The sequence below is a fragment of the Sinocyclocheilus rhinocerous genome, unplaced genomic scaffold (genome assembly GCF_001515625.1).
Source record: "Sinocyclocheilus rhinocerous isolate Xijiao unplaced genomic scaffold, SAMN03320098_v1.1 scaffold111, whole genome shotgun sequence".
In the NCBI taxonomy this organism is placed as follows: domain Eukaryota; kingdom Metazoa; phylum Chordata; class Actinopteri; order Cypriniformes; family Cyprinidae; genus Sinocyclocheilus; species Sinocyclocheilus rhinocerous.
In genome coordinates this window covers 1340828-1354286 of record NW_015642811.1, presented here as the reverse complement: position 1 = coordinate 1354286, position 13459 = coordinate 1340828, and the positions used below count along the sequence as shown (strand labels likewise).

Genomic DNA, 13459 nt, shown 5'->3' with positions numbered 1-13459 from the left:
TTACACACGCACGCACGCACACAGGCTACACAAATAGGCTATTCAATAGGCTATTCAAAAAAAGCTATTCATAGTTTTATTTAGCCTGAAGACATGTCATTGATCTAAAAGTGACAGTTAAGACATTATACATTTACAAAAGATCTCGTTACCTGGCAGCGCACTACACCGATTCACCATTAGAGAGCGGCAAAAACTCATTTGTCCTCTTCTGTCACTTCTCAAGTTCGAGAAATATCGCACCCAAATCACCTTGCAAATCATGCATAGATGCATTTGCATGTAACCTACATCACTTATTTTAGGTGCACTGTCGATGACTTTCATTGACATGAATAGATTTAATTTTCCTATGCTGCCCACACACATAGGCTGTGTCTCAAATCCTAGTGATCTGCCTACCTAGACAGCAGTTTGCTGTAATAAGGCGCGTAATGTATTTTTGGACATCAGAGAAGCGTTTGTGGAGAGTGGCTATGAATCGATGCTCAAAATGCCGTCTAGATAGGCGGCCTATGAGGTTTTGAGACACAACCCTTCTGTTGCGGTCTCGCTCTGTTCAATGTGGAAACGCGCGTCACGGGCGTCATGCTGACATGAGGACGCGCAGAGGGGAACAGACCCAGTGCAATGCAACTCTAGATTCCGGTGTGGTTTCGAAGTGTGACTAATGAAGGAAGGAAAAGGCACAGAAAGCAAACATGTTAACAGCTAAACAGTTTTATCTTGACAGTCTATTGTCAAGGGAATTACGGTAACCATGAGTTTACTCTTCAGAGTATATTATTTAAATAATCCGTTGTGTTTTGAGGAATAAAGCTGATCAGGTAGGCTAGTACAGTACATGAAGATGGACGTAGACGTTACGGAAATGTTAGAAGAATTTATGGGAAGTGCACTTGTTACATGGGTAGGTGGTAAGCAAAAACAATTAAAGTTCATTGATAATCTTCATTTTGTTCGATAAAAAGTTTTGTAAACTTTACGAAGTATTCTGCAACTATAAATAATGTTCAGAAAGGATTTTTGATCAATTCATGTTACTTACAGTTAAATCTGAACATTAACAAATAAAAAATGGTCAACATTTATTCTCTTCCCTGCTGAAAACTTCACACGCTTAGCTTTGTTTTGGAACATGCTAGCTGGTTTGGTCCAATTTGATAGACCATCTTGGACCAGCAACTAGCTACCAGCTGGTCAAACATTATTAGTCTGGTTTTTGTAGCTAACTTGGACCAGCTAAAAACAACTACCATGCTTTAAAACAGTTATTTTAAACAGCGAGGGATATCTTAAAATATCTCAATGATTTCTTTAGAATTTAGAGTCAAAGTGAAACTTTCTATTTGATCTGGACAACCGCAAAATAACTTTAGCAAACTTCATGTAGATAGGACACAGGAATGATAAAGCATTCACACAGTTAAATCTGAACATTAACAAATAAAAAATGGTCAACATTTATTCTCTTCCCTGCTGAAAACTTCACACGCTTAGCTTTGTTTTGGAACATGCTAGCTGGTTTGGTCCAATTTGATAGACCATCTTGGACCAGCAACTAGCTACCAGCTGGTCAAACATTATTAGTCTGGTTTTTGTAGCTAACTTGGACCAGCTAAAAACAACTACCATGCTTTAAAACAGTTATTTTAAACAGCGAGGGATATCTTAAAATATCTCAATGATTTCTTTAGAATTTAGAGTCAAAGTGAAACTTTCTATTTGATCTGGACAACCGCAAAATAACTTTAGCAAACTTCATGTAGATAGGACACAGCATTAAGCATTCATATAAGATAAAGCATTCACAAGAGAGAACAAAGATCTGTTATATTCAGATCTCAGTTTTTCTTCATAGACAACCTTGATGTGAGCAGGGCATTATTTTTTTATTGTCTGTAAGGTTAATCTATTTGAGGGTATTGTCGATGAGGAGGACAATGGATCACTCTCTCAGGAATACATGGAGGTAAACTCCAACTCCCAGAATGCCGTGAGGTGGTACCTGAAGCTTACCAATGGAGTCTACCTCAATGAGGTCATGAGGATCATGTAAGACAGACTTACAAAGTGAAAGTCTAAAAAATTAAAGTCATCTATTTTGTTTGGAATATTGTAGCTTGATTAAAAGCTGACTGACGATTCATTGATGATAGTTCAACAGTGACATTTTTGTTTGGTTTCTTTAATCAGTGATCCCAATCCAAAGGTAGAACAAATCTACCACAATGTGGGTGACGACAAGATTCTCAGGGTACAGAACTTTTCCATTCTCAATCGACACTTGAGATCATACTATCAGGTATTGAATTAAAACATCAGTCAAATCACTATGTGAAAACATAAGAAATATCTTGGCAAGTACATTCCACAAATGCATAATATTGCTTGATTCCCTGACTAAAATAAAAATGCTCCCAGCACCTGATGGTAAATATCAGGTAAGCAGTGTATGAATGAACAACTCAGTATCTCACTGAACAGTATGTACTGCCCCTGTAGCTGTGGAACAAGTTAGCCATGTTAGTTTTTTTAGGTTTCTGTGGTTTCACTTCTTGTTTCAAATGTCCTAGCTGTGGACATGTTTTTTACACTGCTATATTCACACAAAGCATGTGGAAATGACAAAGTATTTAATGTTCCGGACATTTTAAAATTAAAATGAGAGCAAAAAGCTTATAGTCATTAGAAAACTGTAGCAAAAATCTCTAAATCATGGTTTTGCTTGACTTTGTATTGACCTGCGTTATCTGTAATTTTTACATTCGTACTTTTAAAATAAAAACAAAGTGTGCTTGCTGACTACACAGTAGTTGGTTTATCTTTGTGGAAACATATCTGATTAATCATTACACTAAATATAGGCAAGTGATCCATACATTTCTGTGAAAGTATAAGAGAAATCTTACGTGAAATAACCAGTGTTGTTTACTAAACAACCAGTATTAAGTAAAACGATTAAAAATTATTTTCATTCATTTAAATAAAGCTGAAATAAAATGTAAATATTATACTCTTAGAAAAAATTGTACACAAGCTGTCACTGGGGCAGTACCCTTTCAAAAGGTATACCTTCGTATCTTATTTATCCCTAAAGGGTGCATATAAGTACCTTAAAGGTACATACAGTATTAGTAGCTAAAATGTAAACATTAGTACCTAAATAGTACATATTTGTACCTTTTGAAAGGGTACCGCCCCAGCTTTTGTACCTTTTTTTTCTGAGAGTGTAGATAAAAAGCTTAAACTTAAAACAAAAATCAGAAATGTTGCCTTGGCAGCTGACTGAAGTAAAATAAGTTTAAATACTAAAATTACTAAAACTGAAATAAAAGTAAATGAAGGCTAAAGAGAAATATAGTAAAAAAACAAACAAACTTAAAACTAGAATTTCATTTTAAAATGAAAATCGAAAAATTCAAAAATAAGTAAATATTAGAAATAATACTATTAATACTAAAATAACAAATAAACTGTTAAAGATTTTCTTTAATTATTAAAAATTAAAACAATAAAAACACCACAGGGCATGTCAAATACCCATATGTGACCATGGACCACAAAACCAGTCATAAGGGTAAATTTTTCGAAATTGAGATTTATACATCATCTGAAAGCTGAATAAATAAGCTTTCCATTGATGTATGGTTTGTTAGGATAGGACAATATTTGGCCGAGATACAAATATTTGAAAATCTGGAATCTGAGGGTGCAAAAAAATCGAAATATTGAAAAAAATCGCATTTAAAGTTGTCCAAATGAAGCTGTTAGCAATGCATATTACTAATCAAGAATTAAGTTTTGATATATTTACAGTAGGAAATTTACAAAATATCTTCATGGAACATGATCTTTACTTAATATCCTAATGATTTTTGGCATAAAAGAAAAATCGATAATTTTGACCCATACAGTGTATTGTTGCCAATGCTACTTATGACTGGATTTGTGCTCCAGGGTCACATATATATATGAATTAATTAATTTACTTTGTTATTATTTTATTTATTTATTTGACAAAATTGTTTACATTTTACAGCATTTGCGAATTTCTCGTACAGACACTTGGTACCACAGTTGGTACTTTCTGGATTTATGTAAATTGCTGGTATTTTTTGGAATCGTGTAAATACCACTGTATATGAATTTGGTAATCATTAAATACATTATATCACTGTATGGTACTGCCACAGTACTTTTTGTAAGAGTAAGTCATTTTTAAAAGCATTAGAAAATTAGCAGTGTAATAACAAGATCATTAGTCATACTGAATGAGATGTCAGTTGCTGCAGATTAATAAGCCTATTTTCCACAATCAGGCTTGTTTTCTTTTGGCCATGACTGCATATGAATAACTTTTTTCTCGCTCTAATGCATGTCATACTTAAACCTCTTACTTGCGCATTGTCTGGGATAACAGCAGAGCACCAGTGAGGTTTTTAATGCTTGTCATTTCTTTCACGTGTGTTGCTCTTTCAGGATAATCTACAGCAGCTGGTGCTGATGCCGCTACCAAATGTTGCTGTTTTAGGACGAGATCCCTTGACAGGTGCGGTCCTGTCATTTCAAAAAAGGAAATTTGTTCTCTCTAATTATTATTAAATAAACAGAAAAACATTTTTCAAGTAGGCCAAATTAAGCTGCGTTGGTGTTATGTTGGTTTCCTTGTCAATAGAGGGCGCTGTTGCAGAGCTCAGACGACTGCTACTGTTATTGCTAGGCTGTGCAGTACAGGTAACTCAACACTGTAAACACGTTTAATATCTTTAATGGACAGTTTCAGTACTGTAAATTGATTAGCGTGTAACGTTACTAATGTAAACATATTGATGCTTACAGTGTGTGATTCATTTCTCTCTGTTCTATGACTCATTGTCACCAGTGTGAAAGGAAAGAAACGTTCATTCAGCAGATTCAATGCTTGGACATTGATACACAAGCAGAGCTTGCACTTTACATACAGGAGGTCAGTGCATTTTGAACATATCCCGAACATAATTTCAGTCTAAAGCACTCTGTGACTCTGTGATCTACCCTGCTCCAGGTGACCCAGGACCCAAGCGCAGTGCTTCCTTTGGAGTTTGGAGACATGTGTGGGCTGAATGGAGCCGAGCTGCAGACTCTCTTCTGCTCCATGGCCAAACAGATCCAGAACCTGCTTGGCCAACGAGACACACATTTGGAGGTGAGGGAAGAATTTTTTTGGCAGTCTGACAATTTGAGGTGCGAGTAGGTGAGGCTAGATATGATTAATTCACAGTTGTGTTCAGAAAGGGTGCTCTTCAGCTTTGGATGTCTCTGTTTGATCTTCAGAGGATAGCAGAGCTTTGTCAGGAACGGGAATCCTCTACAGCCCATATAACCACGTCAAGTGGGTTTGGAGATGGACCTCCTGAAGGACTGGCTGTGCAGCTGGCAGACAGCAAAGCTAAACTGCGCCGACTCAAACAGGAACTGTGAGTGTATTTGCAAAGCATATTTAAGGACAGTATACACTATCGTTCAGTGGTTGGGGTCAGTAATATTTTTTAATTCAGCAAAGATGCAGAAAATCAATCCAAAGTGACAGTAAAGACTTGTATAATGTTTCATAAGATTTGTATTCCAAATGAATGCTGTCCGTTTAAACTTTCTATTCATCGAAGAATCCGTTTCAACTGTTTTGAGTGCCAAATCAGTATATTAGAATGATTTCTGAAGGATCATGTGACACTGAAAACTGAAACAATGGCTGCTGAAAATTCAGCATTGCCAACACAGGAAAACATTACCATTCTAGAATATATTACAATAGAAAACACTTATTTTAAATTGTAATAATATTTCACAATACTTACATTTATTTTTACTATATTTTTGATCGAATAAATGCAGATTTGTTGAGCATAAGAGACTTTCCAGTGTTTTAAAAACAATCAAACTGACCCCAAAACCTTCATTTTATTCAAGTCCCCATTATCATTATAATTATTAAAAGTAATGGGTGTGATTTCAGCAATGTTAAAATATCAGTGCATTACTTTTTTTAGTTTGTACTTCACAAGTAGCCTGAAATAACATTGTCATTATTTTTAGAATTTAGTTTTTTTACACTAGTGCCACAGAAAATACACACTTCATCTTTAAAAAGTATTTACACATTAAAATGTTTTAAGGGAGGATAAAGGTGATCAACTACTGGATTACAAGCAAGAAATGCAAACTATGGAGGAAGAAATAAAGAAACTACAGAAGGAAGTGAGCACACTATACTGATAATAGACACTGTATAATCCTTAATAAATGTGTATGGACACTGGATAGATTTCACTGACATACCGTCTTATGTTTGGTTGACTCAGAACCGAGCGTTGCAGGTCGAAGCGCGTGTGAGTCGGGGTCTGAAGGATGAGCTGGACTGTCTGCGTGAGCGTGCAGCCAGAGCAGAGCAACTGCAGGCGGAGCTGAAAAACTGCACACATCGGCTTCGCAGCATGGAGCTGTACCGCACACAGCTGAAGGTAGAGGAGGAGATATACATCAGGCTGAATCATCATGCTTTGCAATTAGGAATGACAAAGTGGAGTGCTATCATTTGGAAATGGAGTAATATTTTGTGCTGCTTATATTCTGGCAAATGATCAGTTGTGAGAAACGCAAGTTGCAAAAAAGAAAACTTCAAGTAAATTAAATTGTAGGGTTACTTTTAAAGAAATAGGTCACTGAATAAAAAAAATCAGTAATTTACTCACTCCCATCTTGTTCCAAACCAATAAGACTTACTTTCTTCAGTTAAACACAAAAGGAACCCTGCATGAAGCTGCACCATGCAAATTTGAAGATGGTATTTATAAATACATTAAATAGAGCAACTTAAACTACCATTTATAATACATTTATTTGATCAAAATACAGGGAAAACAGTAACATTGTGAATATTACATTTTAAAATGTCATTTTATTTCTGTCATTGCAAAGCTGAATTATTAGCAGCCATTACTCACGTGATATTTCAGAAATCATTCTATATTCTTCAATATTCTTCAATCATTCAATATTCTTATTATTATCAATGTCAAAAAACGATTGTGCTACTTAATATTTGTGGAAACTGATACATTTTTTTCAAGATTCTTTGATATATAGAAAGTAAAAAAAAACAGCATTTAAAAATATAAATTTGTTAAAAAAAAAAAAAAAAATCTGACATATCTAAAATTATTGAATGGTAGTGTAGTTTTTGCATTTGGGTTAACAAAATGGAGTGCTTTCATCTGGAAATAATATTAGATTAGTTAATTATTGGATAGTAATGACATGATTAACTTTGTAGAATAAAAGCTTTAAAAAAGTTGTGATCAGTAATAAAACATGATGCATAAAGAGTCCCTGGTTAGCAGCATGAACATTCTGCAAAAATATCACAGAAGAAAGTTAGCCAGGTTTGGGTTTGGAACGGCATGAAAGTAAGCGAATGATTTCTGTAACACTCATTTTCTCTGGCCCTACAGGAGCAGCAGCAGTACTGTGCCTCGCTGCAAGAGAACAAGGCACTTCTGGATGAGCAGCTGGCTGACACTCGTGCGCGGTGCACTGCTCTGCGGGAACTGGAGAAGGAAAATCTTCTTCTCAGGCAGAAGCTTGTGGATATGGAGGGTGTATGAATGACTTTATGAACTTATAGTGTTTTATTGTTACGCTTCCATTTGTGAATGTGGAGCTCAATTTTGATTAATTGTGTTAGGATGAAAGAAAACTTCTAAAATCTACTTTAAAATGTATGAAAGTTATATGAAAGAATTGCGTTCTTCTAAAATGTGTGATGTATATTCATAATGCTTTATGGGTATATAATTGCATTTGTGTAGGAGCGAGATGTTGAGAGACAGAGGGTAGACGAGCTGTTGGAGATGAATATGAGTCTGCAGGTGGATCTCAAGCGTCGGGTTCATTCTGTGGGTGTCAGTCAGAATGTGACTCATCAGCATTTTCTCCAATCAGAGCTAGAGTCAGACGAGGACGTTCAGGAAATAAACATGCCTGAGATTGGTAGGTTTTATGCATGATTTGATATTATAATATTTGATATTATGACTCAACTGCCATCGGTAGACGATTGATTTCATGACTTCATGTATATGACATTTATGCATACATTTACATTTCACCCTATCACTAACACTCAATCAAGGGATAATTTACCCAGAAATTAAAATTCTGCCAGCGTTCACTAACCCTCATGTCTTTCTAAACCTGTATTTTGGAAAGTACAAAAGGAAAAGATTAGCATTGTTCCTACAATGAAAATGAAGGGGAATAGACAGTGCTGAGCTTTTACAAATAACACTTTTATGTTGCTTTTTCTTTTAAATCTTTTTTATAGCTTGACAATGCTCATCCATACTTTCATCATGTGGAAAAGAGAAGCAGAAACATCCTGCCTGGCTTCTCATGAGTTGACAACAGGAATTTCATTTTTGAGCAAACTAATCCTTAAAGGGATAGTTCACCCAAAAATAAAAACTCTGTGATCATTTACTCACCCTCATGTCATTCCAAACCCATAAACCTTTGGTTAAAGAGATTTTTAATGAAACCAAAAGGGTTTCTGTCCCTCTGCTGAAAGTACAAGTAACCAAAACTTAGAATATCAGAATTCTTCACTAGATTAAGATTAAACTCGTATGGATTCATTTTGCGACACCTTTATGACACCTTTATAAATTTTGTTTACCTGAACTTTCAACAGAGGAAGAAAAAGCCCTAAGATTTCATTAAAAATATCTTAATTTGTGTTTTGAAGATTAACCAAAGTCTTATGGGTTTGTAATGACATGAGGGTGAGTAAATTATGACAGAATTTAGCAGAAGCTTTTATCCAAAGTGATTTATAAAAAAGAGAAACAAAAGTAATTGGCCAAGGACCAACAATATTCATAACATACAATGCCAGGTTTATTTGACAACTATATTAGGAAGCAAGCAAGAGAAGAGGATAAATATCATATTTTTTTGTGAGTGGGTAAGTGCATAGGTTTAAGAGTATGGGGTGGTTAAATGCTTGAGAATAAGTTGTGTCTTAAGCTGCTTCTTGAAAGTTGCAATGGTCTCAGCAGTTCAGGTGGAGGTTGGCAGCTCATTCTGAGAGGAAGTAGGAGGGTAAAGGTTTTGGAGATTGACTTTTTGCCTTGTTGTAAAGGAACAACAAGGAATAACATGGAGTTAAGTGCACATGTGTCTCACTTACTGTCGTTTAGATCTGAAGCCTCTGAGTGAGGAGGTAAACGAGGCTTCCTCGCTGAGGCTTCTGGGAGCTGAAAATGAGAACGCTGAACTGAGGAGACGACTAGAGCTCTTGCAGGCTGAACGAGAGGTCAGTGGATGTTTCGACGTTTTTAATCCTCAGGCTACAAATTGATTCAAACTGATTCATGTAAATTCTCAGGTTTCCCATGTTCCTGTCTCTCTTCTAGGCTCAGCAGGCCAACCCCCCTGAGATGACTGAAGAGCTCCAGAGACACATGGACCAACTCTCACAAAAGCTTCAAAGCACCCTCAAGGAGGTGAGGCAGTTAAGATGGATTTAAAGACAGTTATTCTGAGCGTTTTGTCTACTGTCATTTTGTCCTCGTCTCAACTCTTTGAATCCGGCCCTGTCATTTCTCTTTCAACTGTTAGATGGAGTGTCTGAAGAATGAAAATAGCAGCTTGAAGATAAATCTCGAAGAGCTGAGGACAAAACAGAAACGGAAAGACCTAGAGGAAGAAAGAACAGCCTCGGAGGGAAAAGAAGGGAAAAAGCCAATAATCCCAAGAGGGGAATGCGAGGGAAATGACACGAGAAGAGAGAAACACGATGGAAAAGAAGGCGTAATAAAAGCCCAGAGAGAAGATGGAGAGGGGGGAGAGGGGGGCGACGTAATCCTCAGCGAGAGAAAAAAGAAGGTTATAGATGAAATGAATGCCAAAGAGAGAGGAGAGGCCGAGGGTGAGAAAGAAATTGAAAGGAAGAAAGACATCATAGAAGAGACATCTCAGACGTACAGCACAGAAGCCCAGAAGACAGAAGAAGATAAATTCTCCCAGGACACCCTCGCCCTGCATAAACAGCTTCAGAAGGCCCTGGAAGAGGCTGACAGACAGACTACTTCAGCCCAGGATTTGCGCTCCAAACTGGCAGAGCAGAGCAAGAAGGTCTTGGAGGCCGAACATAAGCTGGTTTTCCTGGAGGCTGAGAACCAGCGACTGAAGAAGGCAGCAGAGAGCCTCATGGAGGCTAGGAAACAGATAGAGGTAATGAACCATCAAGTTATGACACAGAAAAACCTAATTACTACATCATTGCACAATCCACACACTTCAACATCCACTCAAAGCCAGATAACGGTCCAGTCGATAACGGCAATGACTCACAAAGTACAAACGCAACTCCCTGCCACTAGCAATTAAGAAAGACATTCAATGCGGTTACTAGACCCAAGTAAAACAAGGACTATTTCTCACAATGATGACTTTTTCCATGTTTACTCATTGTTTCATATAGCATAATGACCTGGGATTGCAAGATGCCGGGAGATGCCGCCCTTGATTTCCTCAAAGAACGATCCATGAATCATCCCTATTGTGCCTTTAAGCACAGCACTCCACTTTGATTTGCTTTGGATAAAAGCGTCTGCTAATAACCACTTAATATGTTTATCTGTCAGGTGCTGCAGGGTGAGTCTATGCAGCAGGAGGAGGAGCTGATGCATCTACGCAGTCAGGTGGAGTTTCAGAAGATGCAGGCTGTAGTGATTGCTCAATTAGAGGGAGAGAGGGCAGCCTTGGAGAGGGAGAGAGAGACTCTCAGGGGCACCGTAGACTCGCTCAGGGCTGCGGTACGCAAGGTGAGGCGGGTTATTTGTTTGGCCTTTTGCTGTACTACAAGATATGGATTACATGACTGGGGAAACATTGAGATTAATGGTGCCTACATTAAAATTATGCAGTAACAATGAGTGGATATCAAAAACACAATGGGCAGAGAATCAGAATGTGTAACTGTGATAGATGATAATTGGTCTTTAAAGTGGTAGTTCACTGAAAAATGAAAGTTGTGTTTTCATTTACTCACCCTCATGTTGTCCAAACTCACATGCTTTCGTTTGTGGAAAGCAAAGGAAAATACATACAGTTAAACTGAATGACAATTAAGGTTGTCAAGCCTCCAAAAGATTAAAAAACACCATAAAAGTAGTTCATATGAATATATTAGTCCATATGCGCCGTATTGTATGGATTTGTGAGGAACAGACCAAAATCTTACAAATTTTCATCTCTTAATTCTCATTTGCATATTCAAACTTGGAGAATCAAGATGCCTCACGCCATGTTTAATGTCAGTAATGCCATTGCTTCTTGCATGTCTCATGACTGAACATGATATGCCAGCTTTAAATATGTAGATTTGAGAGTCGTGCTGAATGATTTTCAGTGCAAAATCATTTAAATTTCAAATTAAATCCATATACAGAGCTATAATATTGCTTCAAAAGCCTTTCAATTATGCATACCAGTCATATAGATCACTTTTTCGTCAGCAAGATTTTTGCTTTGACAGAAATTAATACTTTTATTCAGCAAGGAGGCATTAAATTGATCTGAAGTGACCGTAAAGGCTTTTCTTTGACTTTGACACTCCATTCTGCATTTACTTCTGTTGTATAGAAAAGAGCTATGTAAAAATCTCCTTGTATATTACAAGGAGCATTAACAGCATAAAGAGATTCAAGCATAAGTAAATTATGACAGAATTTTCATTTTTAGGTCAACTGTTCCTTCAAATCTGAAGAAAGGTGGGTGTTTTTCTATTTGTTGACTTAACTAAGCAAACTATTTTTTCATAGGGTGATCAGTTAGAGCTGACCAACCAAAATCTTAAGGCAGACCTTGAAAGACTGGGACGGACCTTAGAGTCTGTCAGGCGGCATGAAGAAGAGCTACAAGCTGAACTGCGAGAATCCGGGGTGGAGGTGGAGTCTCTGACTCGAGGGCGGGAAGAAGCACTGCTTGAAGTCATGCGACTGGAGCAGGAGAAGGAGGCATGTCAGGCAGAGCTGGACAGTCAACGGCGTGAGCTACGACAAAGAGAACGAGAAATGGCCAGACTTAGACAGCAACTGGAAAGCACAACATCTGCCCTAGAGCATGGCAACCAACGAGCCTGCAGCCTAGAGGCACAAAACAGGTACAGACATAAGTACATGCAAAGGGACCTTCGCACTTATTGAAATATGTCACCAAAAAAACAATAGTTTCATTATTTACTCACTTTCATGTCGTTCAAAATTAATATGATGAATCTTTATACATATATACACTACTGCTCAAAAGTTTACAATTTTATGAGAAATTAAAACTTTTATTTAGCAAGAAATTGATCAAACGTGACAGTAAAAACTTTTACACTGGTAAAAAAAAACTATACTTCAAATAAATGTTCTTTGGAGCTGTCTATTCACCAAATATATAAAAAATAAATCACAGTTTCCACAGATTATTAGTCAGCACAACAAATTTGAACATTGTTAATAAACATAAATATTTCTTGAGCACCAAATCAGCATATTAGAATAATTTCTGAAGGATTATGTGACAGAAGACGGCTGCTGAAAATATAGCTTTGCCATCACAAGAATAAATTACATTATAAAATGGATAGTTCCGGTCCTTGATTCTGATTGGTTGAGCCAAGTTCGAAGCTGTTGTAAATTACTCTACAAACATACACCTTTGTTTACATTTGTGTGTTGCTCGGCAACCACTTTGTTGGAACCACAACCGTGTCACGTTGCTACTGTGAGAAAGCGTGGAGCGAAGGGACGAGGAGTACATCAATGAGAAGATTTTAATTATAACCAGGGAACCAGGAAAACACGTAGCAGATGAGGTAGACATAAACAGACATTCACAAAACACAGAACAGAGTCTGACATCACTCCCCCCTCCCGCAAGATGCGTCCCGCGCCATAACAATTTCACCAGGGCGGGGGGGAGGCGCCCTGCCCTGCCCTGGAGGCTGTTGCAGGACTGGGACACGGGGTATAACTCCAGGGCGGATCAGGCAGTCCAGGGTGCCATGGCGGCACAGGGAGCTCAGGGGCCATGGCGGAGCAGGGAGCTTGGGGTGCCATGGTGGAGCAGGCAGTTCAAGAGGCCATGGTGGAGCAGGGAGCTCGGGGAGCCATGGCGGAGCAGGCAGTTCAAGAGGCCATGGCGGACCAGGGAGCTCGGGGAGCCATGGCGGAACAGGCAGCTCAGAAGGCCATGGCGCATCAGACAGTTCAGGAGGCCACAGCGGAGCAGGAAACAGGAGGCCATGGCGGAACAGGGAGCTCGGGGAGCCTGGCCTCGGTACTCGGCCTGGCCTCCAAGGATGGACCCCTACTACCCCCCCAAAAAAAATCTTTGGGGAGAATATAGTCTTTAGAGGCCCTCC

General features: G+C 38.0%; 1 protein-coding gene across 1 annotated transcript in view; it reads left to right on the top strand.

The window, feature by feature from the left end:
• The first annotated feature begins 648 nt into the window (after nucleotides 1-648).
• LOC107756487 (girdin-like) overlaps nucleotides 649-13459 on the top strand; it is a 22436-nt gene continuing 9625 nt past the window's right edge. Inside the window, exons 1-17 of the mRNA XM_016573635.1 lie at nucleotides 649-910; nucleotides 1907-2055; nucleotides 2197-2305; nucleotides 4483-4552; nucleotides 4679-4737; nucleotides 4886-4969; nucleotides 5048-5188; nucleotides 5317-5459; nucleotides 6159-6240; nucleotides 6345-6503; nucleotides 7494-7640; nucleotides 7851-8031; nucleotides 9240-9355; nucleotides 9456-9545; nucleotides 9661-10275; nucleotides 10689-10868; nucleotides 11868-12208. Coding sequence (XP_016429121.1) covers nucleotides 845-910; nucleotides 1907-2055; nucleotides 2197-2305; nucleotides 4483-4552; nucleotides 4679-4737; nucleotides 4886-4969; nucleotides 5048-5188; nucleotides 5317-5459; nucleotides 6159-6240; nucleotides 6345-6503; nucleotides 7494-7640; nucleotides 7851-8031; nucleotides 9240-9355; nucleotides 9456-9545; nucleotides 9661-10275; nucleotides 10689-10868; nucleotides 11868-12208 — 2732 coding nt within the window. The 5' untranslated portion in view covers nucleotides 649-844. The remainder of the gene's footprint in view (nucleotides 911-1906; nucleotides 2056-2196; nucleotides 2306-4482; nucleotides 4553-4678; nucleotides 4738-4885; nucleotides 4970-5047; nucleotides 5189-5316; nucleotides 5460-6158; nucleotides 6241-6344; nucleotides 6504-7493; nucleotides 7641-7850; nucleotides 8032-9239; nucleotides 9356-9455; nucleotides 9546-9660; nucleotides 10276-10688; nucleotides 10869-11867; nucleotides 12209-13459) is intronic.